The sequence below is a fragment of the Pristis pectinata genome, chromosome 2 (genome assembly GCF_009764475.1).
Source record: "Pristis pectinata isolate sPriPec2 chromosome 2, sPriPec2.1.pri, whole genome shotgun sequence".
Taxonomy (NCBI): domain Eukaryota; kingdom Metazoa; phylum Chordata; class Chondrichthyes; order Rhinopristiformes; family Pristidae; genus Pristis; species Pristis pectinata.
The window spans coordinates 135,650,293-135,677,493 of record NC_067406.1 but is presented as its reverse complement, the minus strand read 5'-3'; the positions used below and the strand labels follow the sequence as shown (position 1 = coordinate 135,677,493).

Genomic DNA, 27,201 nt, shown 5'->3' with positions numbered 1-27,201 from the left:
ACATACAGGAAATAAACCAATGCATGACCAACCCACATTGGTTAAAAAGGCAGGTCTTGAAAAGGAGTCAAACCCAGAAATATTTGAGGAAACATTATGGAAAATTTGAGATTTCTGATCAGAAAGGAGATTCAACTTACAGTGAGATACCAGAACGTAAGGGAATGCAATAAATCCAGAACATTGTTATTAATTACAACAATTGGTTGTAGAATTGAGTGTAGAAGTGGGAAGCTAGGTTTAAACCAGTGAAAGGTCATTTCAGGATGGTGTCAGGAAGTATGTCAGGAAGTATGCAAAAATAGAAGAGTGAATGCAAAATCCCAGAAGGTTTAAAACTATCTTCTGTTTATTTGAAATATTAATGTTGATCTTCTCACATGTTAAGACAATAATCAAAGGAGACTGCTGTTCACCTGTGAAGAAGTCAAATGATGATGTAACTGAAAAAGTTCTGATAAGGGTCAACAGATCAGAATCCATTTCACCAGCCTTTGTTGGAAAAAGAGGCCTTGACTGGTTTATTATCACTTTCCAGCAGTTTTCACCTTTTAACACAAAATTCTGCAGTGGTTCCTACTCTCAATTGCTAACTTACAAAACTTACCAAAAAGAGGGATAGAATCCTGTTCTATCCCTATTTTTTTGGTAAGTTTTGTAAGTTAGCAATTGAGAGTAGGAACAGTTTAATAGCAACCAACCAAACCTCTTGGTTCTGGATTGCACTGGGGCAAGATGATGGAAAGCTGCTGTCATGGTGTGGCTGAAAATTAGAAAAAAAAAAACTGTAAATGCTGGAAATTTGAAATAAAAAGGAAATGTTGGGAATACTCAGTAGGTCAGGCAGCACGAGTGGAAAGAAAACAACTAATATTTGAGGTTGAAGATCCTTCATCAGAACTCAGTGAGGTGATACTACACTGATGGAGGAATCTACTTTAAAATGACGTATTAAGCTGAGGTATTAAGCTGAGGTATGCTTGCTCTTAGGCAAACATGAAGAATCCAGGGCACTACTACAAAGAGTAGGGGAGATCTGACTGGCATTTTATCCAACAATCCCTTCTTTTTCAATAAGTTCTGACAAAGGTCTTTCACCCAAAACATTAACTGTTTCTCTTTCCACAGATACTGCCTGACTTGCTGAGTATTTCCAGCAATGTGTAACTTCGGCAGTTGGGAACCAAGGGAGAAGGCAAATGATTGCTGATCAGGCAGTTTTTAATGTACAAAGAGACAACAATTCAGACCTTTCTTCAGCACTAGTCAGAATTTTCTCTCCACTGATGCTGCCTGACCTGCTGATTATTTCCTTGCATTTTCTGCTTCATTTCAGATTTCTACCATCAGCAGGTTTTTTGTTTCTCCATCGTTAATAGCAGCTCCTGAAAGCAGTGAATTCTTGTTGGGACAATGTTCCTGCTGGCATGACTCCTAACATCTGTGGACTACTCAAACACAGTGTCCACATCACAGCTGGTCCTGATCTGGTTTTCACCTTGCAGTTTCAAAAGGGGCCAGTGGATGGCAATCAAGAGCCAAATCAATGAGCTATTCTGTCAAATCCACTGCTAGACAATTTGATCAGCCAATTCAGGTTCAAACCAAGACCTTCCTACACATCAGCCTTAAATTGCACCATCAAGGTAGACATTGGTTAACATTTGCATATATTGGCACCCTCTCCTCCTGAAACAGAGTCATCTGCTCCAAGTCCCTCTCCAATTACATTAATATGAAACGGCACTGCAGCACTGAAGAGATGCTATACAGATGGAGGTGTCTTCATTTAGGCAAAATGTTAGACTGTAGACCTGGTTGTTCTTAGGTGGAGGTTCAATTATGCAGGCCCTACAAAGAGTACAGGAGATCCTGTTGGGATTTTGTTCAATAGTCATCCTTCATTTTGACATTAAGATATTATCTGATCATTATTCTCGGGATTGTTTTGTACAATTTAGCTTTCATGCTTCCTACAATATAACAGTGTACACACATCAGCTGCAAGATCCTATGGGACAATGGGAAAGATGCAATATAAATGCAAGTCATTAAATGGATTCCGTAGATCAGGGACAAAGACTTTATTTTCTCCTGTGCAGAAATCTAGAAGAGGGAATAATCAGAAAATTAGAGCCAAGTCATTCAGGGTTAAAAGATGGAAGCACTAATTCCTACAGACAAAAGTTAATGAATTGTGTATAATGTTGATACTGAGTTATATGGAGCAAAGGCAGATGAACGTTAATAGGCCATATTTAAATAAATATTAGAATGGGATGCAGAGGATGAATAATCACTTACATTTGTCAGTGTTGCATTTATAGGTTTATTCCTTGAAATTCACATTTGGGTTTTACCTACTGATCATCACTTAAAAATTAAAACAATTCAAGAAGAGGCCATGAAAATATGTAATGGGACTAATAAGAAAGGTGCTCCATGAATTGAAGTTACAAGGTTTGACTTTAATTCTTTTTCAATACCAGTGCAACACACCAAATGGAGATGCCATCTCCATTAACAGTAATATATACACAAGACAACATATGTGAACAGGTCCATTTGACACAGAATTCAAACCTCCCTGGTTTTTGAATGTCACAGTAAACTGGTCTCTCACTCAACATTTTTTTGAGATTTGTTTTGAGAAGTGCAGAGCATTTTTGGCCTGTTGAGAATTTTTGCTAAATCTTTTAAAGGAAAGGTTTTCTGTGGCTGCAAGGAAACTAGAACAAGCTTAGAAAGAAGACTTCTGTTACTTTGTTCTGCATGCCACATAAAGGACATTGTCTCCTGTAAGTTAACGAATGACCAAGATCTGTGGCTGCTGGTATCAGAATTGGGTCTCTAATTAAGCTCCTTTCAGATTGCTTGAAAGTGTACGAGACAGAACCTGAATCAGTGATCTACGAAAGATTTTTTTTTAAAAATGGAAAAGGCCAGCAAGTCAATTTTGTTAAAAATGGCAAGTTATAAAATTAATTGAATTATAAACTTATTGAAGTTTTCTGCCATGTAACAGTGTAATCTCTTAATTTCCTCAGCCTTGTGCTCATAAGCCTTTTAATGCTGCAGCTCTTGATCAAGGCCACTGAGACCAACATAAATCTTCTCTCAATAACATAACACTAAGTGTGTTTCATGGGGCCTTTTGAGGCAAGAGAAAGATCTGTGCTCTTCTCACAAATGAAAATCTTAGAAAATGTGTAAATCCAAGGGCAAGTTTGTTGGCCTCCTTGGCAAGGATGAGGTGCCTGCTTTCCTCTGTAGAAAGACAACAGAGAACCACAACCGTTCAGGCCCATTTGCATTCACTTTTTAAGCTTCTTCTGTGCAGCTTTCTTCTTAACCATCTGGAGCCTTTTCATAGCATTAAGCTGAGACTCTTGAGATGTCGGCAACTTAACGACAGAAGAGTTGCTGGCATCAGACGGTGCTTTGGCCCCATTGTTACCACCACTGTTGGTAGAAGTGCTCCCTCCATTCCCACTGCTAGCCTGGCCAGCACTATTGCCTGGCCCTGTTAAACCCACTTTGCTGACATTGTCAGTGCTAGATGATCGGTTAAGACTCGGTTTCCCCAGTGTTAGGGGTGGAGGTGGCTTTATAGGTCCAGTGCCAGAGTTAGTGCCCGTGGCCGTTTTAGACCCCAGGCTTGCCTTGGAAGGTGCCAGTCCAGACAGACCCACTGCTTTCTGATTTGAGGAGGGTGCAGTAGGTTTCCCACTGGCAGTTTGTACAGTTGACCCCAGTTTAGCTGTGGAAGGTGCTGCAGTAGATGTTTTAGCTCCAAAGGCAGCCCATCCTGTGAGACCACTAACAGAAGAAGAGGTGGTGTTAGAATTGGTGGAATTCCCAGAAGCAGATGAGGAAGTCTGAAAAATAATGAAAAGTAAAATTGCCTTAAACTATAAAAGAGCAGTATTGGGCAGGATGAAAATATAACACTTGCAGCTGAGACTTTTTATACAGAGAACATTTTAAACTTCACCCCTGACAAATTGGTTACATTAGTTACAGTTTATAAAGGACCATTAGTAAAACAAAATGCCTCAAGGTTCTTTATGGAAGTGTAATAAGATTAAACTAACACACAGGGCCAAAAGCAGCAGAATTAGGATAGGTAAGACAAAGCTTAGTGAAAGGTAATAGGTTTGAAGATGGGTATTAAAATTTGAGAGAAAGTGGGAGCAGGAATTCCAGAAATTGTAACCTAGATCCTTACAGGTATGACCACCTGTTGGGCAATGAACAGAAAGCACAAGAAGCCAGAATTGGAAGTAGGCAAAAATTTTGAAGAGTTATAAAATGGAGGTGTTACAGAGATATGGTGGAGTGAGGCAATGGAGTGACTTGAACTAAAGAATGAGAATTTTAAAAACTGAGATGTTAAGAGACTAGGGCCCAATATAGGTCAACAGGTACTAGAGAGAAGGATAAATACTGTTTTGTCCTTGATCATTGTTTGAAAAGCAAATATTTTAACTATTCTTTCAGCCATAGCCCAAAACAAAAAGCGATCAACCTGTGATCAAAGAATCACAACAACACACAAGGTCATTTGACCCATTGAGCCCATGTTGATCATCTGTGGAAAAGTTTCCTGCTCTTTCCCTGTAATCCTGCCTATTATCTTCCCTCAGTTACATAGACAATTCTTTTTGAAGATCCTGACTGAATGCTTCAAACACATACAAGCAGTGAGTTCCAGACCATAACCATTGAGGTTAGCTCCATCTTTTGCTCAACGCAATGAAATACAATTGAAAGTTTCTAACAATGGTCCATTTGAAGGAAAAATTTAAATAAGTATTGAAAACAAGTAACATATGTAATAGGAGACTTCAGTTTGATACAAACTGAGAAGTTGGTGAGTGTGATGTTTCGACAGCGACATAAACTGATCCAAATATACTCAAATCATTTTGTCTGACTGGATCTTTCATTGTGGTGAGCAATCAATTTTAGAAATGTAATGAAATGGACCATATTAAAGCTGAAGCTCTTAACTAGAGGTGCATTCCACAGACCTTTAGGAACCAGAGGTAAAGATTAAATTCCTGTCTCCACAAACCTTAAGCTACAGAAACCAATTGAACTTGGTTTTGTCCAGGTCCACAAAATACAAACAGGACAAAACAGCAATAAAGAAACACACACCAACATTAGCTTTCAATGTTTAACTGACAAGGCTCTGTTACAAGGGACACTGGAGTTGTGGATTTCTTTTTACAACGTGTGTGTGTAATTTAAATGTTCTTTATTATTTTCTCAATGGATCCTTGTAAGAAACTTCTAACTGCCTTTGAGGAGGAAAAGAAAATCAAGGGCAGAGGTAACGCTGGGCTATGAGGAGACAGCAGGAATGCAAGAGTGATTTTAAGATTCCTTTAGGAACAAGCTAGCATGAGCACCAAGCTGAATGGCCCTCACTATGTGGCATGTAGAACAATATGCAAATATCATGGGTGACTTGAATATTCCATATTGAATATTTCTTTACCTACTTTCTCATTTTAATTAAAACAGGGGTTAGAAACAAATAAAAAGTTGTTAAAGAGTAGTGCTCAGTTCCCATCTCGAACAGCTCAACAAACCCTTCTCTCTGAGAATTACCATTCAAGTCCTCCAAACACTGAATATATGCTGGATAGCTCTATGGAAGGGATTTTTAAACCCCTCCAAAGCAGCATCTTTCCCTTTTCACCCATTTAGCCCCAAGGGTCTTCTCCACTTCTTCCTAAATTTCATGGTGCAGGTTTATCTATCTGACCGTATAATGTTTCCTTGAGCCCTTCCCCACAATAAACAAGTACCGTCACCAGCAACAATATCAAAAGAATTACTCAATAAAACAATGTGGTGTTTTCACTCTCAACTATAGCATACTAGAGTTAGCTATGCTCTATTGCCTGGTAATGAATGCACAAGTTATCAGAGGAGATTTTTTTTAGGACAGCATGTGATATGCAAGAACCCTAATTTCTTCTAAATCACAATTCCAATATCCACATGTAGCAGCTCTATATGGGATACAATAATCTGTAATGCATTTTCAAATAAATCAATCACATTTGTACCTTGCTAGGTATCAAATCAACTTTAAAGCAGTTGAGGGTATGAATTAGGCCCACAATTTAGAGGTTTTGGCTTTGATAACTAATGTAATAATTGTCTTCCACATTTTGATAGCAAGGCTTTGAAGATTCTCAGGAAATATACCTAACATCCTTTAAGTATTGCTTTAAAAGTACCTCTCTGAACTGCAAATTTTACACAATTACAAATAAAATTACTGGGAATAATCTCATTTCTTACAAATCTGGTTCCCTCAATCCTGCTTTATCTGGAGACCACTGTTAGGGTGCAACTTTCTGGAAGATTGACTGCTACAATATTACTTCTCTCTTACAGCCAGCCCCTGATGACTCCAAGTTAATTCTGCACTAAATAAAGGAATCCTCTACTATCATGAATTAAGAGTAACTGTATGAAAAGGCCCATCTAATTTACCTCCTTGGCACATACAACATATACTTCCTTTAATGGAAATGAAACAGGGTACAAGTTGAAACAGCAATAATTTTAGCTGGCCATCCAATACAAGAGGCTGTTACTGTACCTTTACTTCAGCTCTTTTGAAAGCCTGAAATGTGGTCATTTCTTGTTTCAGCTTCAAGTCAGGCTTTTTCACTGATGGATCTTTAACTGATGGAGTGGTGTTAGCAACTGAACTGGAAGCTTTTGGAGCAGCCTTTTGTGTCTTCTGTGCCTATATAATAAGAAAAGATTCTTTAATGAACATACATGTTAGAGAAGTTATTTTTGTGCAAAAACAAACAGGAGGGGAACACTTGGATTGCCTTCAATGTTTAAATATCCAATCAAAAATTTCCAACTGTTCCAATTTGCACCATCATATTGACCTGGAATTCTGGACAATTTTATTTCACTAAACCCATAGACAACATTTTGAAAGGTCCATTTTTCTGTGTTTTCTTTTTATTCAAGGAGTTGTCAGCCTCAGTTAGCTTATTTTTAGGAAAAGAAAGGAATCTGCATCTCCGATCATCCCACTAGATGGGTTAATGACCAGCTAATTTAAAGATAGACATCTGTTTTCCATTTTCTCCCCTTCCCCTCAACAACAGACAGCAGAGTAGAGCATTCAGCATGCCTGTATGAGAATATTTCATCGAAGTCCAAATTTCTCACCTAATTTTCATATAACCCCTTTTTTTCTCTTTCATATGTTTGCACATTTTACCCTTAAATCCATATATGCTTCTTGTCAGAACTATTTCTTCTATCTATGAGTTCCACATTCTAATCGCCTAAGTAATAACCTAGGTAAAAGTTCTCCCAAGCTCCTTCCTGGATAGTTTGTATTTGATTTCACCCACAAGTGAAAATATCTTCTTTGGGTTGAGCATATTTTCACAATCTTAAAAACCTCTAATCAGGATAATCCTTAGTTTTCAGACCTGGTTCGCAAGTCCCCCCCCCCCCCCCCCCCCCGAGACTCTTGCATCACTTTTGAATTTTCTTTTTGACATTTCGCCAGTGCCTCTATACTGCTTTTCAAAAAAAAAAGTAAATTCATTATGTCCCTCCCAACCTGAAGCTGGCCAGACAAACAATTTGTCTTACCCATCAGTATATCATTCGGAAACAACTTGACTTCAGCTCACCATAATTGTTGGGGTTACTTATGAATAGAATTGGGTACTTTTCCCTCCAGTTTTTCATTTTTTCCCCACACTGTTGAAAATGTCAAATTGAGATGTTTCTGATTCATAAAGTTCAGGAGTAAAATCATCCTCTCATCTCCTCGTGTGGTGAAATTACAAATTCAAAACACTCAAATTTTTGACTCCAAAATGTTCCACACCTCATCAAAATCACCTAAAAGATGACATATCTGCCAAGATCAATACTAAGACATTCTGGTGCATTTACATGTGCCAATTGGAAGAGAAGGTCTTACCATTTTCTTCATCTGCCTTGTACAGCGGGCACAATACCATACCAGCCGTGGATCATTCACATCCTTGTCCGTCACTTGGGGTTTATGACAGTCCTGGTGGTAGAGGTTATGACATTCTTGACATTCAACCAGCTGATTACCCGATGTAACAGTCATCTGGCTAAAAGCAAGTTATTTTACCAATGATTAGTTTCACTAAAAAAAAGACAAAGTATCTTATTCTATAAAAGTGTATCCTCCTATCACTGATGTATTTCATTATGTACAAGTTATTTCCTTACTTTGCATCCTCACATTAGAGTCACTGAATATTTGCACTTGACTCTCAGAAGTAGAAATGAAGTGGATCATCTGGCTACAGAATAGATTAATCAAATGCTGAGTATTTTATTCCAACTGCAAAACTGTGAAAGATGCCAACTAAGAGAAGTGCCTGAGAATGTGTCTTAATTGACAGGCATAGTAAAAGCCAAAAGGAGCTCATCAGAAACATCTGAAGATACCATGCACCTTGAAATTTGATTACTGGCCAGTGTGACATGCTGAATATTTTCTGCACTTCATATTTAGATAAACTTGTTATCATTGATATTGCAAGCTTAGTAATGAAGCAAGTCCACTTGTTTTACACAGAGCTGTTACAGCATCCAGATAAAAATTCCATCAATGAAGGCAGCAAAAAAAGGACTATATCTGCACCTTGCAACTTGTTGCATTGAACTTTACCAGCTTTCTATACCTTCCTTTGTCATCGGGCATCAGAGCCCAACTAAAATTACTGAGCTGACGTTCAAAGATTAGTTGGGGAAGATGTTGAAACTAGACTTTGTAAAGAGGCTAGTCTATAATTAGCTTTGAAATTATGTTTAGCATCAGTTATGAAATATCCACAATGTTATTCTATAATTTACCATGCATTGCACGCACAGTTGTTTATTTTATTGTTCCAGAAACCATACAGACACACATGTGGAAGGGTGGTTGAAACAGAGTCAATCAGGACCGTCATTTGTGGGAAAATAAATGACATGGCTATAGGAGAGTTGCAGGAATGGGTCTTACTCATTTGCTCTTTAAGGAATCAGCACAGCTACATCAAATGGTCTACTTCAGAGTTGTACCGATTTCATACTTTTAATTCTATGTACATTTTGTATTTTTCGATCACTTATCAAATGTTTTATCTTCTCACTAGCTTCCGAACTTTGGTTGAGAACAAAGGCTTTTTTTTGCAAATAATTTGATGTTGTGAGGAAAATCATTGATTTTGTATGTCTGTCTCGGAAACACTGGTATGTCAGGCAAGTATGAGAGAGATATTCATCTCATTTTATCTGCCCTGACATGGTAACCCACAATTACCTCAGCACAAAATAAAATTGCTTCAAATAATTCCAACAATTTTACTTGTGTTATCATTGCATAACATGGGAACATACAAATGGGTGAAACACTTACATAGGCACTTTCATTATAAAGCATGCATACAAAAATTAAAATTGTAAAGACCGAGAACAAGAATAAAACACGTGACTGTAAAAAGATAAATGAATCACTTCTCTGAGCCCTAGTCCAAATTTCCCATCTTTCTTCTAAACTTGCATCACCTGAGTAATATGCTTGGTTTTGCAATCCTATGTCCAACACTTTGGGGAAATGATTTACAATGAAAAATCTCTCATACCGGCACACCACACACGCCAATCCCATTTCCATGGCAAAGTCCTCTGCACTCTCAAAGCCAGGCAGGTCAGGCATTGGCAGGTCTTTGCTGGATTGAACAGTGATTGGGGAAGATCGATTCTCTGGCTTCTCCAGCCTGGACTTTTTCTGGGGGTCGATTCCTTCCTGAGTGTCCAGTTTAACCTTTCAAAATTGGAAACATTTAGAGTTAATTTATTAGAATTATTTTTTAAAGACTTGCTATGTTTGACAGAAAATACCAATTTAGAATCAAATCCAATTATGACTCAAGTTAATGTTTTTTTAACTATTTTGTTAACAAAGTTACTTCAGGGCAAACTGTACATTTAATGGTTCACATATGTGCCAGATCAAATTTCAGTCATAATACTCCAACATTTCAACTGCTTCAAGTGATAAATAAGCTGAACTCCCTCTTGTATACACAAATCATTTACTATACAAAGACCTAAAGCTCCAGATACAAGTTAGCAATCTTTACCTTTTCAGCTGGCCTCTTCTCAGTTTCCTTCTTGGTTTTCTCACTGGAACTGGACTTTCCATTATTGCCAGATGTCAGAGATGAGGACACTTTAGACTCCTGCTTGGCTGAACTGGATTTGGAACCAGCAGTTACCTTGGGTGTTTCAACTTCCTATGCAAGGGGGGATACACACATTTAAAAAAATCATAGGTTTGACACTGTTTCAAAAACCAAGTTGTAAAGGAGAATTAGGGAGGCTACAAAAGAATATAGATGTTAATTTAGGGGGAAAATATCCAGCAGATATAGGATAGTACTATATAGGAAAGTGTGAAACTGCCCACTTTGGCAGGAAGTATAAAAAAATGCACTTTATCTACATGGTAAGATTGTAGAACTCTGGGAATGCAGGGGTATCTGTGTCCCCCAGTGCATGATTCGCAAAAATCTAGCACGCACGTACAGCAAATATGCAGGAAGAACACCAGTGGCTCTACAAGATTAGGAGTTTGAGGAGATTTGGTATGTCACCAAAGGCTCTTACAAGTTTCTATAGATGTACAATGGACAGCATTCTGACTGGTTGCATCACAGCCCGGTAGGGTTCCAATGCACAGAATCGCAAGAGGCTGCAGAGGGTTATAAAATCAGCCACTCCATCATGGACACAACCCTCCCCACACTGAGGATATCTTCAAGAGGCAGTGTCGCAAGAAGGCAGCATCTATCATCAAGGACCCTCACCATCCAAGGACATGCCCTCTTCTCGTTACTACCATCAGGGAGGAGGTACAGGAGCCTGAAGACCCACACTCAATGATTCAGGAACAACTTCTTCCCCTCTGTCATCAATTTCAGAACGATCCATGAACACTACCTCATTATTCTTTTTTTGCACTATTTATTTTTGTAACTTATAGATTTTATGTCTTTGCATTGTACTGCTGCTGCAAAACAAATTTCAAGTCATATGTCAGTGATAATAAATCTGATTCTGAAGACTAACAGAAAGTTAATGTTTGTTGAGGAGAATTGAGCACACAGGTGTGGATGTTTTGCTTCAGTTATGCAGGGCACACCTGGAGTACTGCATACAGTACTGATTCCTTTGTTTAAGGTTGTCAATGCATTGGAAGCAATTCAGGAAAGGTTTAACAAGAACAATTTCAGGAATGGATGGGTTGTCTTATGAGGAAAGGACAAATCTGCTAGATTAGTATCTGCTGGAGTTTAGAACAAAGGGGACTTTTGTTTAGAACATGGGGATCTTGACAAGGTGGATGTAGAGAGGACATTTTCTCTTATGGGAAATCTAACATAGGGGGCCACTATTTAAAAATAAAGGGCCTTCAACTTTACTCCTCTCCTTTCTGTTCAATCTCTGATGCAGTGACTTTTTTGGGACAAACTTTTCAGATCACTACATCCAAATGTTTGAATGTGTATGCCCAAATGTTTGGTTGTTGTCATATGACAGTTGAATTGAAGTTCAGTTGAGATCATAAAGAATCATGTTTGCGAAGAAGGAAGCTATTCAGCCCACTGAATCCCCACCAGTTCTTACTACAGCAATACCAATTTGGACCCAACTCCTAGAAAGTTACTGCACAAAATGAGGCTATTTGGTTTACGGCATCTATATTGGTCCTTTGTCAGAAATCCAAAATTTATTCCACTGTCCATAATTTCCATACAACATAGGAAGTGGCCATTTTGGCCCATTCTCTGCCAGCTCACAGAGCAATCCCACTCCTCCACTTATTTTCCTTGTAACCAAGCCTCCCTACATTCCCATCAACCTCCTGCAGATTCTACTACCAACCTACATTAGGGGGCAACTTACAGTGGTTAATTAGCCTACCAACCAAGATATCTGGGATGTGGGTGGATACTGAAGCACCCAGAGGGAATCCACATTGTCACAGGGAGAACATGAAAATTCCTCACAGACAGCTCCCGATCTGCGTCATCAGAGCTCTACTAGCTGTGCCACTGTGTGCTGTGTTTACTCCCCCTATATCCAGCTTCCAGTATTTATCCAATTTTTGCTTGGCTGGTCTGTGTCTCAATGATTATTTTTGTGGAAAAGCATTATATGATATGAAGACCACCTGAACAAAGAAGCTTAGCCTAAGTTTGCCCTTTCAGTGAAGTTAGAAATTAATGACCCCCTCCAACCGGAGGAAATCTTCACCCCCTCCCCATTCATTTTAACAAAAGCTTACGGGTGATCGATCTGAATCTCTTCTCCCCAGTGGCTTGAGGCAGGTACAATAACAACATTTAAAAGACAGCTGGACAGGTACATGGATAGGAAACAGTTTAGAGGCCAAATGGGATTAGCTTAGATGGGCATCTTGGCCAGCATGGACGAGTTGAGGCGAAGGGCCTGTTTCCGCGCTGTATGACTCTGTGACTCTCCATAGATGCTAACTGACCTGCTGTGAATTTCCAGCAATACACAAAGCGCTGGAGGAACCTTGCTGCCAACTTCAACACCGCCCTCAAATTCACTTGGTCAATCTCGGACACCAAAAGGTGTAGCCATGAGCACTCACATGGGCCCCAGTTATGCCTGCCTTTTTGTTGGCTATGGGGAGCAATCCATGTTCCAAACCTACCTGGCACTGCTCCTTAACTCTTTCTCTGCTACATCGATGACTGCACTGACGCCGCTTCCTGCGCCCATGCAGAGCTCGTAAACCTCATCAACTTTGCTATCAGCTTCTACTGTCAAGAAGATTGAGAGTTCCTAGGAGTGAACATCAACAAAAGCCTATCCTGATCCAAACACGAAGACACCATGGCTAAGAAAGCACACCAGTGCCTCTACTTCCTCAGAAGACTAAAGAAATTTGACATGTCCCCTTTGAACCTCGTCAATTTTTATACATGCACCATAGAAAGCATCCTATCTGAATGCATCACGACTTGGTAAAGCAACTGCTCTACCCATGACCATAAGAAACTGCAGAGAGTTGTGGACACAGCTCAGGACATCATGGAAACCAGCCTCACTTCCATGGACTCTGTCTACACTGCCTTGGTAAAGCAGCCAACATAATCAAAGACCCCACCCACCCTGGACATTCTCTCTTCTCCTCTGTCCCCTCCCATCAGGCAGATCCCACATCCCAGAGGCTAATTGACCACTGTAAATTGCTGCTAATGTAGGTTGGCAGTAGAATCCAGAGAAAGTTGATGGGAATGTAGGGAGGCTAGGTTACAAGGAAAATAAGTGAGGAATGGGATTGCTCTGTGAACTGGCATGGACTCAATGGGCCAAAATGGCCACTTCCAATGTTGTATGGAAATCATAGACAGGGGAATAAATTTTGGATTTCTCTGGCAAAAGCCTGAAAGCATGTACCACCAGGCTCAAGGACAGCTTCTATCCTGCTGTTATAAAACTACTGAACAGTTCCCTAGTACAATAAGATGGACTCTTGATCTCACAATCTACCTCCTTATGATCTTGAACCTTATTGTCTGCCTACACTGCACTTTCTCTGTTACTGTAACACTTTATTCTGCATTTTGTTGTTTTACCTTGTACTATCTCAATACACTGTGTAATGAATTGATCTGTACAAATAGTACATCAGACAGGTCTTTCACTGTACTCAGTACATGTGACAATAATAAATCGATCTACCAACACAGACACCAGCCTCCCCTCCTTGGACTCTGTCTTCACTTCTCGTTGTCTTGGTGAAGCAGCCAGCATAATCAAAGACCCCACCCACCCGGGACATTCTCTCTTCTCTCCATCGGGTAGAAGATACAGGGGCCTGAGGGCACGTACCACCAGACTTAAGGACAGCTTCTACCCCACTGTGATAAGACTATTGAACGGTTCCCTTACACAATGAGATGGACTCTGACCTCATGATCTACCTTGTTGTGACCTTGCACCTTATTGCACTGCACTTTCTCTGTAGCTGTGACACTTTACTCTGTACTGTTATTGTTTTTACCTGTACTACATCAATGCACTTTGTACTAACTCAATGTAACTGCACTGTGTAATGAGTTGACCTGTACGATCAGTTTGTAAGACAAGCTTTTCACTGTACCTCGGTACAAGTGACAATAATAAACCAATACTAAATCCACCACCCCACCCTCAAATTCATTTGGTTCATCTTCGACCCCAGACTCTACAAATTTACACTTTCTGTTCTTTTTGAAAAGCCAGCAGTTATTGTTGTTTCCAATGTACCTTCTGCTGCTGCCGAAAGCTGCACTCGCCGCCTCTGGCCAAGGCCTCGTCCAGCAGCGCCTTCAGCTTCTCCGCCGAGTCCTTGCTCTTCGAATGCAGGTATCCCAGGGCTTTCAGGAAGAGCGGGTCCAGCTCCAGACCGGGAGCAGCCATGTCCTGCAGAGGTGAAGGGGGATCAGCACAGGGGTATAATTAACGAGCCCAGCCCCAGCTCCGGCCCCATCGACCCAGATTCCCGGGAGTTTACGGCTTCGTGTCACCCTTCCCCACCTCAGCATCTGCGGTACACGCCTTCCGGTCCCACTTCCTACACCTTCCCCCGCCCCTCTTAGCAACGGGTAACATCCGGTCCGTCTACTTTTGGGTTCCCCCCTCTCATTCGTGCTGCATGCGTTCAGGTAACTGATTGATCTTTACACTGCTCCTGACTCCTGTATCACCTTCTCCCCCCTCCCCCCCTCCCCCCTCTTCCCCCTCCCCCCCTCCCCCCTCTTCCCCCTCCCCCCTCTTCCCCCTCCCCCCCTCCCCCCTCTTCCCCCTCCCCCCTCCCCCCCTCCCCCCTCTTCCCCCTCCCCCCCTCCCCCCTCTTCCCCCTCCCCCTCCCCCCCTCCCCCCTCTTCCCCCTCCCCCTCCCCCTCTTCCCCCTCCCCCCCTCCCCCCTCTTCCCCCTCCCCCCCTCCCCCCTCTTCCCCCTCCCCCCTCCCCCCTCTTCCCCCTCCTCCCCCCTCTTCCCCCTCTTCCCCCTCCCCCCTCTTCCCCCTCCCCCCTCTTCCCCCTCCCCCCCTCCCCCCTCTTCCCCCTCCCCCCCTCCCCCCTCTTCCCCCTCCCCCCTCCCCCCCTCCCCCCTCCCCCCTCCCCCCTCTTCCCCCTCCCCCCCTCCCCCCTCTTCCCCCTCCCCCCCTCCCCCCTCTTCCCCCTCCCCCCTCTTCCCCCTCCCCCCCTCCCCCCCTCCCCCCTCTTCCCCCTCCCCCCCTCCCCCCTCTTCCCCCTCCTCCCCACTCTTCCCCCTCCTCCCCCCTCTTCCCCCTCCTCCCCCTCCCCCCTTCCACCCCCTCCCCCCTTCCCCCCTCCCCCCTCCCCCCTCCCCCACTCCCACTCCCCCCCTCCCCCTCCCCCCTCCCCCTTCCCCTCCCCCCTCCCCCTCCCCCTCCCCCCTCCCCTCTCCCCTCCCCCCCCTCCCCCCTCCCCTCCCCCCCCTCCCCCTCCCCCCTCCCCCTCCCCCCTCCCCCTCCCCCTCCCCTCCCCCTCCCCTCCCCCTCCCCTCCCCCCCCCTCCCCCTTCCCCCCTCCCCCCTCCCCTCCCCCCCTCCCCCTCCCCCCTCCCCCTCCCCCCCCTCCCCTTCCCCTCTCCCCCCCTCCCCTTCCCCTCTCCCCCCATCCCCCTTCCCCTCTCCCCCCCATCCCCCGTCCCCTCTCCCCCCCATCCCCCTTCCCCTCTCCCCCTTCCCCCTCCCCCTTCCCCCTCCCCCTTCCCCCCTTCCCCCTCCCCCTTCCCCCTTCCCCCCTCCCCCCTCCCCCTCCCCCCCTCCCCCTCCCCCCTCCCCCTCCCCCCTCCCCCTCCCCCTCCCCTTCCCCCTCCCCTTCCCCTTCCTTCCTCCACCCCGTCTCCTCCCCCTCCCCTCCACCCCCCCACTTCTCCCTCCCCCTCCACCCCTTTCCCCCTGCTCCACTCCCCCTCCCTTCTCTACACTCCCCTCCTCCCTCCCATTACCCCCCCCCCCCTCAAAGTGAGTGAAGTGTTGGTAACTACAGTCACCAGCCCGTCAGCACTGGGCACTACCCAGGTTCTGTGTGAAGGGTCTGAACCTGAAATGTTGACTGTTTATTTCCCTCCATAGATGCTACCTTAACTACTGAGTTCCTCCAGCATGTGTGTGTGTTGCTGCAGATTCCAGCATCTGGGAATCTCTTGTGTCTCTGGGTTCTGCATGATTCCTCAGGCCTGGAGTCCCGGGCCGAAGATAACATCAGACTCCGCACCTTTGGGCAAGGGTAGTGAAGGTGGAACAGAGAGAGAGAGAACAGCTGAAAGCTGCTCCCATTAGTTTTTATACTATCAACGTAAAGAATGGTTGCCCCTTGCTGTAACGAGATCCCATTTAAGATGAGAGGGAGTAAATTCAAAGGAGATGTGCAGGACAAGTTTTTTTACGCAGAGAGTGGTGGGCACCTGGAATGCACTGCCAGGGGTGGTAATGGAGGCAAATACTGTAGAGTCATTCAAGAGGCTCTTACATAGGCACATGAATGTGCAGGAAAAGGAGGGATATGGACATTGTGTAGGCAGAAGGGATTAATTTTGTTGGGCATTTGATTACTAATTTAGTTCAGCACAACATCGTGGGCTGAAGGGCCTATTCCTGTGCTGTACTGTTCTATGTTCCATTTCTAAAGCTCCTGTGACTCTTCTATCACAAATACCAGGACACCACTGATGCTGTATTATTTTCATTTTCCTGTTGGTGAAATGTTGAAAACTTATTAAGACTTACAAAATATTTTTCAGTGTTTCAATATCTTAAGTGCTTTCTAATTCCACTCTCCCTCCAGGTAGTTGCAAAAATGAAGAAAGAGGGTATGAACGATGAGTGCTTGTATCTGGAGTTTTCCCACTACTTGGAAGATAGGATTTTTCCTCTGCACACATCCATTGTTTTATTTCTAATGTCCTACTGTGACACTACATCTATAAGGGTGTTCCTCATGCCAAATAAGGATGCTGCTGATAGTACATTATGGAAGAAAAAGGTACCGGCCAACATTCCTGTGACTATCGTTTCAAAGCAGGAACTGCCTCCCGTGGTTCGAAGTTGTCGTTTACCAGCTCTGGTGGAAAGGAATGGGAATTTTTGTCGAGCAGGCCTTGCTGTGGTTTTGAGATACATTATTCAAAGAACTTGTGAAGTTGACTGCAATCGCAGGGATGTCTCAGAGCTGCTTGGATTTAAAAAGACATGCTTAAAGGCTTGTGCTGAGGTGAGTATTTAGGAAAAAGTCAAGGCTTTCCTGATCTGTATTTTAACTTTGTGCTATCTGTCACTTGGGGCTTAGGTGGTGTGACCCTTTTCACAGAAGATTGTGGGTTCAAGTCCAACTGCAGGATTAATAACAAAATCTTGGTTGATGCTTCAGTGAGGTACTGAGAGAGCACTGCACAGGTTGGGGTGGTGGGTTGTCTTTTGGGATGCAATGTTAAATCAAGTCCTTTTGGCCCCCTTATCAAGAGGGCATAAAAGATCCCATGTCACTTTTTTATCAAAGAGGAGTTATTCCTGGAGTTCTGGTCAGTACTAATCTTTCTGTAACCATTTCCAAAGCATATTAAGGAACCATTGTCAGTAATATTTGAGGGAGCTTGGTGAATGCAAATTGGCTGCTGCGTTTACAACAACAGCCACACTTCACAAGAACTTCATTGGCTATAAAGCAGTTTAAGGTGTCCTGACAGGGACATGAAAGCATCTTATAAATGCATGTCTTTCTTTTGCATATCTCTTGATATCTTTACACCATAGAATTATTGACTACCCATGAATATGTCTAATTACTAGAGCAGGATTCTGCATTAAAAGTGCTTCTCAATTTCACTTCTAAATGTTCTACTTCCTATTTCCAATTATTCACTCACCTGAGGAAATTGTTTCTCTGTATCTATATTTTGATTGTCTGTACTCAGGTTTTATAATTCAGTTAAGGGAACACCCTGTGGTGGGATTTCCTTGTTTCCCAGATTATATTAATTTTAACAGACTCCCATGGTCTGGCACACCGAGTGATGTGCACCAGTCTTCTAAAAATTATTGCCTAGAAATCCATCTCCTGTAGCATTAAACACACTATATCAACAGCACATGGTGCTCTGCCCCAAAGTTCAGTTCTATTGACTTCAATTATATATTTCATTACCGCAACCTAATAGAATGTTAAGCAACACTGGCCAGAGTTGAACACCTATGCATGATGCTTTGCCAGACGAACAAATGACATAAAACACATTGCATCCTTTAAGGAAAATGTATCTAAATTGGTAAATTAGTTTATAATTGTCAAATGTACCAAGGTACAGTGAAAAACTTGTCCTGCATATCGTTCACACAGATCAATCCATTACGCAGTGCATTGAAGTAGTACAAGGTAAAATAATAACAGGATGCAGAATAAAGTGTTACAGTTACAGAGAAAGTGCAGTGCAGGTAGACAATAAGGTTCAAGGTCATGACGAGGTAGATTGTGAGGTTCAGAGTCCATCTTATTGTACTGGGGAACCATTCAATAGTATTATAACAACTGCCTGTAAAGACTGCTTCTGGGAAGATATAGGGCTTTGGGGAGAGAGTAGTAAAGTTGATGTTATTTTATAATTACTCTAGCAAAGAACTGGCACAGATGAGATGATTTAAGTGACATTCTTCCCTACTGTAAACTGGCATGGTTCTGTGGAATTACAATGATTAGTGTTAAATGGGTGATGTAAAATTGGATGAACTACTTTTGAAGGTGTTAAATGTGGGAGGAATGTTGACCAGAACAGTAGGAGAACTCCCTGTTCTTCAAATAGTGCTATGGGATCTTTAACATTTTCCTGAACTTATAGACTGACAGTTACTTGCTTCAGTATCTCGTGGAAGGATTACATTTCCCCTGGTGCAGGCTCTCTGTCCTACTCAAGCTTTGTGAACTGGGGCATGAATCCATAACCTTGTAACTCATAGGTGAGACTGTACACTAAACAAACCCCCTTTCCTTTGTTTTATCATTATGAATTTGTTCTTTTTTTGTCAGCAGTGACCTATTTATTCTACACCATATAGGGTTAAACTGATGAGAAAGCTTTAAAAAAATCAAGAGGGAAAACAACACTTGAGACCATGCTTGCCTGGGTTTAATTCTAATCTAGTAATCGCTTATATATTGCAAAACATATTTTTAGTTTATGTTAATCTTAAAAGAAAATTACTTACTTTAACAGTTTAGAGTGTAAGAAATAGAAACTGGATAATGCCATTTGGCTACAGACTTGGTGCTGAAAGACAGGAAGACTTTTATGGTGCCATTGTTTAAATCACTAGGGCAAAACTAGAGTTCTGGTCATCACACTGCAAGAAAGATGTGATGGCATGAGTGAGGGTGGAGAAGGGTGTGAAGAGGGATGGAGAATCTAGTTATTTTTAGGTTTTGATTTTGATTTTTTAAAAATGATTTTGACAGATAAAATCAATAATTAATTTTAGGCATTCGTATCAATTTTTATTGATTTGACTTTTCAGGACTGACCAGAATTAGGGGTGTGGAGATAGACAATTTATCAATGAAGGTATGACATTTAAAAGCTTTAGATAGTCACTTGTAAAAATATTTAAAATAAATGTGCATAAATCAGTAATCTAGATTTAAATCATTGTGCTTATTTAATAGTTACAATACATTCCTAAAATAATTTGACAAATACAAATATGACCACTTCAGACTCTGCTCCATTTTAATTTATAATGAAAATAATGATGGAAAAGTGCTTTCATTAATCTATGTAGTTAACATCTATCAATATTTACTGATTTGAAAAATCATGTACTGGTATGCTTATATATGAGGAAAGATTGTATAGGCCTAGGCTGTTCTCTTTAGAACAAAAGTAGTTGAGGAGAGATTTAACTGAGGTACGTAATGTTGTGAGAGGTCAGGAATGGGTGAAAAGGAAGGACCCTTTTCCTTTAACAGAGAGGTCAGTAATAGGGGATTTTAGATTTGAGGGGAGTTGAACAACATTTTCAATCAGTTGAATGTATGTGGTGTAGAACTTATTACCTGAAAGAATGATGCAGGCTAAAACCCTCAAAAGCACTAACAGCCTTAACCTACATGGCTACAGTTCGAGAGCTGGAATGTGGGAATTGTCCAGTTTATGGTCTACTTCTGTCCCATGAATTTCTGTGATATGCAGTGTGATGTTTGTACAAGCTACTTCCATATTTAATATGGTCATAGTTTATGATGGAATACCTTGACAATAAATGGGCCTTATCATGGAAGCAAAAGCTAATTGCATAGTGTATAGCGCAGAGATGTGCTAAAAGTCGCACTGATCCATACATTTAAACTCTACGTGAGCTTCTTTCCATTTTGTTTCATATAGCCCCTTTGGAAAATATTGTGAATAAAGTACAGTAATATAGCATTGGATATTTATGCCTTGACTGCTAATAATGTGCGATCACTGTTTTAATGAATGGAAGGGATAAGGCAATAGGGTAAGATTTGCCAGATTTGTTAAGGTGAAGGACGTGTATAAATTGCTGCTGCGAACTGTAAAGAGAAATTCTGAGTTGATGTAAATTGTATTTTTTTAACAAACAATAACAATTTGCATTTGTGCAGTGTCTTTGAAGTAATAAAACATCCCAAGGTGTTTCAAAGGATCGTAATGAAAATTTAACAGTGAGATACATCAGAAGATATTGGGCCATGTGACTAAAGGTTGGACACAATGGTAGATTTTAAGAGAGACACAAGAGACTGCAGATGCTGGAATCGATGCAGGGTTTTGACCTGAAACGCTGACAATTCCTTTCCCCCCACAGATGCTGCTAAACCGGCTGTGTTCCTCCAGCAGATTGTTTGTTGCGAGACACGAGACAGCAGATGCTAGAAATCTGGAGCAATACACCAAGATGCTGGAGGAACTCAGCAGGTCAGGCAGCATCTATGGATGGAAATGGACAGTCAATATTCAGGTTGAGACCCTTCATTGTTTGTTGCGGTAGATTTTATGAAGTAACTTCAGGAAGAGACTGAGTTAGAGAGGTTAAAAGAAGGATCTCCAGAGCTTAGGGAGCAAACTATTGAAGGAAATCAGGGATGCACTTCAGGCCAGAATTGGAGGAATGATCTCAGAAACTTTTAATTCTGGAGGAGGTTACAGTTAGGAGTTAGGCACAAAATTATTGGGAATTTAAAAGGATGGCATCTTATTGCCAAAACATAAGCACTATACATATAGTAAACTACTTTAGAAGTGCATTGATTGTTATTTATGCAGGTGAGTGCCATTGTCAGTTTTACTAGTAAGATCTCACAAGCATTCATGTCACAAATGACTGGTTATTCTGTTTTGGAGTTGTGCAAAAGCATGTTATGAAGCGTCAACTTTCTGTATGTGTGGCCTGTGGGCTATTTTACACATCACAGAACACAACTGCATATCCTCAGGGTCCCCTGTAGTTAATAAATCAGATGTAGAGAGAACTGCGGTGCAAAAGTTGTACATTTTACTATCCACATAATAAGTCCCCAAATTTGCACTCAGATTTTTATAGCGTTTTTAAGAGAGAAATCTTAGCAATCAGTCATTCTCTAAGTAGCAGTGTAAAAAGTTTAACATTCTATTGGCAAAACATAATTTGAGAAGAATGTGGCCTTTTTGGATGTTAATCTGTCTTTCCTTACAACTGTGCATAGGCTTACAATGACATCAATCAGTAATTTTGGATCTTAAGATTCCATGTACTATTATCTTCTATTCTGAATGTTAAGTTTTTTTTTGAATTAACTTTAGTGCTATTTATAGATGGTTTTTAAAGGACAGCATAAACTCTATTTTACACTTGGAAAGAATTTCAGTCAAATCAGTTCTCCCTTACTGGAAGCAATCCAGCACAAAATAGCCTCAAAAAAAAACTTGGAGAACAATTTATTTTTCCTATGCTGTATTTCAATTCCATATTTGGTGTTTCCCAGTGTAAAAATGCAACTTGCGCCATTGTTCAGTCATCAGATCTTTGAAAGTATGTTTGAACTTTGTTTTTTAATACTGATTTATTAAGGAATGCTGATGCATTATTGCAGATAGGAACTGTTAAATATTTTTCCTGTAATCCACTTTCTGAAGAATTGCACATGGGCAGTGGACCAAGTTTAATCTTCAGATAAAGCAGGTTTGACAATAAGGGATATGTGGATCAGAACAATTTAGATGATTTCCATTTTAAAGTATTGTATTGCATTCTTTATTTTATGCTTCTGTTATCAGTAAATTTATTTATAGTGGAAGCAGTCTCTGTTAATTTGTCACCTTTTCTGCCAGTTGCTCCTAGAGTGCTGCTATTGACCATTGGGTAAAGAAACAGTGACAGATTTACATTCGATCTTTAGTGATGACCAGTAAAGTACTTTTGAAGTGAAGGTCTATTCTCTCAGAAATAATCACATGATCTTTTGAGTTCATTGAATTAAACAGTTAGGGTTTCAGCTTAAGTTTTCATCTGAATACTTTGTTATTCCTTTTCTTGTACTTATTTTGTAATTTATAGTAATTTTATGTCTTTGCACTGTACTGCTGCCACAAAACAATAAATTTCACGACATATAATTCAGGGATAATAAACCTGATTCTGATTCTGATTCTGATTCTGGGCACCTTTGACAATGGAGTTTTTCCTCAGTGCTGTAGTGGAACTGCAGTCTCTATTCACACTGGAATTTAAAATGGAGAACGTTGACAAGAATTGAACTTGGACATAAGATTTCATCCTATTGTGTGCAGATTGTATTTAAAAGCCTTTACATTTCCATTTAGATTTTAAGACCCGATTACTTTGTATTTTGAGTGCATGTATCTTTTGGGGTGGTACAATACTAGCATTAAGCTTTTTTGGCATGTTTGCTGGGAAAGGTTTGTGTTTAATAGCTGAGGCATGTTTTCTTTGGTTTCTGGCAGTGTGGTTGGGGAAAGAGACATAGTTCCCTTTGGCGGCTGGTGGGCAAATGGAGTTGAATTTTCTATATTTTTATGCCACCGCACCATTTTGCAAGTTGCCTACAGATTCTAATACCAAGGTAGTGGGGGAAATCTATTCAAGCTCTGTGGTCTCAGGCTACAAAGGATTAAATTCGCACAAATGATGGATTAAGTTCTGCCGAGGTTCTTCTTTGTTTGTTGTCTTTCCATTTTTGTTGGAAAAATTCTGAATGGAAGAATGGATCAGTGCTTGGCATTGCTGCCCCACACCAAAATGGAATTGTTTTAAAATTCATTCTTTTAGGATCTTGGCATTTCTGAGAGGCCAGCATTTATTGCGTCTTGAAAAGGTAGTTGTGAGAGCTGAGTGCCTTGTTAGTTCATTTCAGGAGTCACATTATAGGCTAGCCTAACCTTTTTTTTCAGGAAAGAAAGCCAGTAAACACACAGAAATACATTGAACATGATGCATTTGTTTTAGTTTTTAGATTTCTAAATGACCCTAGTTATTTAACCTCAAATAAGTGTGCATTACTGCCAGATTAAGATAGTGCAGGATGTTGCCCCTGTTCTGTTGATTCTTTTGCAGTTTTGCACTTTAGCTTAAATGTTGCACTTCTATTCATGGATATATCAAGACTATTAAAGAGGTGACGCTGAGCCAAACTTCTGTCTCGTCTCATCTATTGTGTGGATATAAAAGACCCTGCAGCACTCTTTTGTAGAAGTGCAGAGAAATAATCTGTGTTTTGGCCAATATTTATTAATGTGCGAACATCACTAAATTAGATTATTTGGTTATTGTCACATTGATATTTGTGGGACTTGGGTGTGAGCAAATGAGCTGCTATGTTAAACAGTGACTATACTTCAGCAAAGGTATACGAGCTCATGAAAGGAACTAGATAAGGGAATGTTTTCCTTTCAACATCCTTTCTGCTGTCTGCCCAGTGGAGTTGCTACCATACGGCAAATTTAAATGTGTGTGTTTTTTTAAAATTAAAGTGTTGTCATTAAAATTTACAACGAAAAACCGAAAGTGAGGGAAGGAGGCATATTTTTAGCATGGGGATTGAACTACATGCAAGCACTAACTCAAATTCATCTGAAGGCTACACTTGGCATTGCACATAGATGTCAAAACAATGAAATAGTGTATTAAAGGATTCCAGTGCCCATCACTGAGATGCTGTGCTGTAATCATGTATTAGTTGACAAATAATACAAGCAATTGACTGGAACAATATGTATGTGTTTTTATTCGGCAGGTGAGCCAGTGGACCAAGCTATGTGAGATTAGCATTCCGCTAGCTGTGGAGAGCTTCCCTAGGAATAGCCATGGCCATCGAGCCATTCCACCCGAGATAGAACACCTGGAGCAAAAACTTGGAGAACCTGTCCGTGTTCACAATGATGACAAGATTCGTAGGCAGAAACTGCAACAGTGGGCCAAGGACAAAAATAAAGACCCAATCAAAATGGGATCCGATAAAGGAGCTGGCTGCTGTGATGAAGGAGTGGACATAATTAAAGGTTTAAGTGAGGAAAACATGGATACCGAGAAGGAAAGCCTGGAGCTGAGGACAGCACTTTCTAAGCTAGCAGTGGAGCAGATACCAGCTGTGACCAGCAGGGAGCAGGCCTGTATTAGAAAAGTGAAAACCGCTGATCTTCCACCACTGGACCATGTGTTTGCTGAGGGGCTTTACTTCACTCTCACAGATGTAGTCCTATTTCCTTGCCTACACTACTTTTTTGTAAGTTTCTCATTATTTGGTTTGTTAACTGCTTTATTAAGTTACGAACATGATTTTTTTCAGTTTGAGAGTGGTTCCTATTGGGTCGTCTTTTATTGTCTGTGTTGATGTTATTTAAAATCTTTATCCAAAATTACTTTTACAGAATTAGAGGACTGGTGCAGACTGCTTTAACATTTTTTTTTGCTCCGTATTCCAACATCTGCAGTCTCTTGTATCTGGAGCAGATAATTTTTTTTGAAAAGTGCTTCACAACACTTCAATGTTATAAAGTTCAATGCCAGTGTTCTGTCAGTGTTTTGGATTTATAAAACTAAAACAGAAAATCAGGCATCAGATGTAGAAAGAGAAACAGTTAATATTTAGGATCTGAGACCCTCTGTTGGAACATACTGATAAAGGGTCTTGGACCCAACATGTTCAATCTGTTTCTTACCCCACAGATGCTGCCTGACCTGCTGAGTGTTCCCAACATTTTCTGTTTTTATTTCAGATTTCTGGGATCTGCAGTTTTTTAGATTTTCATTTACTTTCGGATAATTGTTTTGCTAGTGTTCTTGTTCTCACTTAGTTTAAGGGGCTAAATAGACAACTGCTGGCTCTACAAATAGTAGACCAAGAAGTTGTCTATTTAGATAGTATGTAGTGAAGATGGTAAGAAGGATAGACAGGTGAAAAGTCAGGATAATCTGCTGAACAATAGAAGTACAACAAAATCAATAGCAGATACCGGACTAAATGTACTATATTTAAATGCACGTAGCATTAGGAATAAAGTAGATGACCTAGTGGCACAACTACAGGTTAATAAATACGACGTTGTGGCAATCACCAAGTCGTGGCTTCACGATGGATGTGATTGGGAACTGAATGTCCAGGGGTACACAGTGTATAGGAAGGATAGGCGGGTAGGCAGAGGGGGAGGTGTGGCCATGATGGTTAGTAGCAATATAAAATCAATAGAAAGGAGGGACATTGGGTCAGAGGAGGTGGAATCCTTATGGGTGGAGCTAAGAAATAGCAAGGGTAAAAAGACAATAGTAGCAGTCATATATAGGCCCCCTAATAGCAGTCAGGAAGTGGACGATAAGTTGCAGTTTAGAAAAAGCATGCCAGAGTGACAATGTGAAGATAATTATGGGGGATTTTAACATGAAGGTGGACTGGGAAATCCAGCAAGGCGGTAGGACTCAGGAGAGTGAGTTTGTGGAATGTCTAAGGGACGTTTTTCTGGAGCAACTTGTTGAAGAGCCCACCAGGGGATCAGCTGTTTTGGATTGGGTGCTGTGTAATGAACCGGAGGTGATTAGGGAACTAAAGGTAAAGGAACCACTGGGAACCAGTGATCACAATATGATTGAGTTCAGTTTCAAGTTTGAGAAGGAGAAGCTGATAACTGGTGTATCGATATTTCAGTGGAACAAAGGAAATTACAATGGTATGAGAGATGAGTTGGCCCAAATTGATTGGAAGAGTAAGCTAGCTGGAGGGACGGCGGAGGAGAAATGGGAGGAATTTCTACAGGAAATAAGGAAAATACGGGATAGATATATTCCAAGAAAAAAGGTTTTGAATGGAAAAAAGGCACAAATGTGGATAACGAGAGAGATGAAGGCTAAAATAAAAGCAAAAGGGGCGGCGTACAAAGAAGCAAAAATTAGTGGGAAAACAGAAGACAGGGAAGCTTTTAAAAACCTGCAGAGAGAAACTAAGAAGGTCATTAGGAAGGAAAAGATGAATTATGAAAGGAAGTTGGCGGATAACATTCGAAAGGATACTAAGAGTTTTTTTAAATACATAAGGAGTAAAAGAGAGACACGGGTTGATATAGGACCAATTGATAATGGAGCAGGAGATATTATAATGGACGATAAAGAGATGGCAGAGGAATTGAATGAATATTTTGCATCGGTCTTCACCGTGGAGGACATCAGCAATGTGCCGGTTAGTCAGGAGTCTCACGAAATGGAACTGAGTTCAGTTAAGATTCCTAGGGAGAAGGTGCTAGGAAAACTAAATGGGCTAAAGACTGATAAGTCTCCCGGACCGGATGAGGTGCATCCCCGGGTTCTGAAGGAGGTGGCTTTAGAGATAGTGGAGGCATTGGTGATAATTTTCCAGGAATTGATAGATTCCGGCATGGTTCCGGAGGACTGGAGGGTCGCAAATGTAGTTCCGCTGTAAAGAAAGGAAGGAGGCAGCATAAAGGAAATTACAGACCTATTAGTCTGACGTCAGTGGTGGGGAAGTTATTGGAATCTATCCTCAAGGATGGGGTTACGGAATACCTAGAGGCGCAAGGCAAGATAGGTCCTAGCCAACATGGTTTTGT

General features: G+C 41.2%; 2 protein-coding genes across 4 annotated transcripts in view; one reads left to right on the top strand and one right to left on the bottom strand.

The window, feature by feature from the left end:
- Positions 1-2,078: 2,078 nt before the first annotated feature.
- On the bottom strand, positions 2,079-14,681 carry ints12 (integrator complex subunit 12). Its single transcript, XM_052010055.1, has 6 exons — positions 14,380-14,681; positions 10,176-10,328; positions 9,675-9,856; positions 7,991-8,150; positions 6,626-6,775; positions 2,079-3,878 (listed from the first exon to the last, which is right to left on the bottom strand). The coding sequence occupies exons 1-6, from the start codon at positions 14,530-14,532 to the stop codon at positions 3,315-3,317; spliced, it is 1,362 nt and encodes a 453-aa protein (XP_051866015.1). The 5' UTR covers positions 14,533-14,681; the 3' UTR covers positions 2,079-3,314.
- Positions 14,682-14,742: 61 nt separating this feature from the next.
- The window catches only part of gstcd (glutathione S-transferase, C-terminal domain containing), a 162,263-nt gene continuing 149,804 nt past the window's right edge, over positions 14,743-27,201 (top strand). For all 3 annotated transcript variants that reach the window (XM_052010052.1, XM_052010053.1, XM_052010054.1), the window contains exons 1-3: positions 14,743-14,777; positions 16,929-17,354; positions 24,381-24,869. In XM_052010052.1, coding sequence (XP_051866012.1) covers positions 16,941-17,354; positions 24,381-24,869 — 903 coding nt within the window. In that variant the 5' untranslated portion in view covers positions 14,743-14,777; positions 16,929-16,940. The remainder of the gene's footprint in view (positions 14,778-16,928; positions 17,355-24,380; positions 24,870-27,201) is intronic.

Coding starts and splice junctions, on each gene's coding strand:
- ints12 (XM_052010055.1), bottom strand. CDS start 14,532: ATGGCTGCTCCCGGTCTGGAGCTGGACCCGCTCTTCCTGAAAGCCCTG. Junction 10,329..14,379: donor GCTTTCGGCAGCAGCAGAAG/GTACATTGGAAA, acceptor CCCCTTGCATAG/GAAGTTGAAACACCCAAGGT. Junction 9,857..10,175: donor AGAAGAGGCCAGCTGAAAAG/GTAAAGATTGCT, acceptor CAATTTTGAAAG/GTTAAACTGGACACTCAGGA.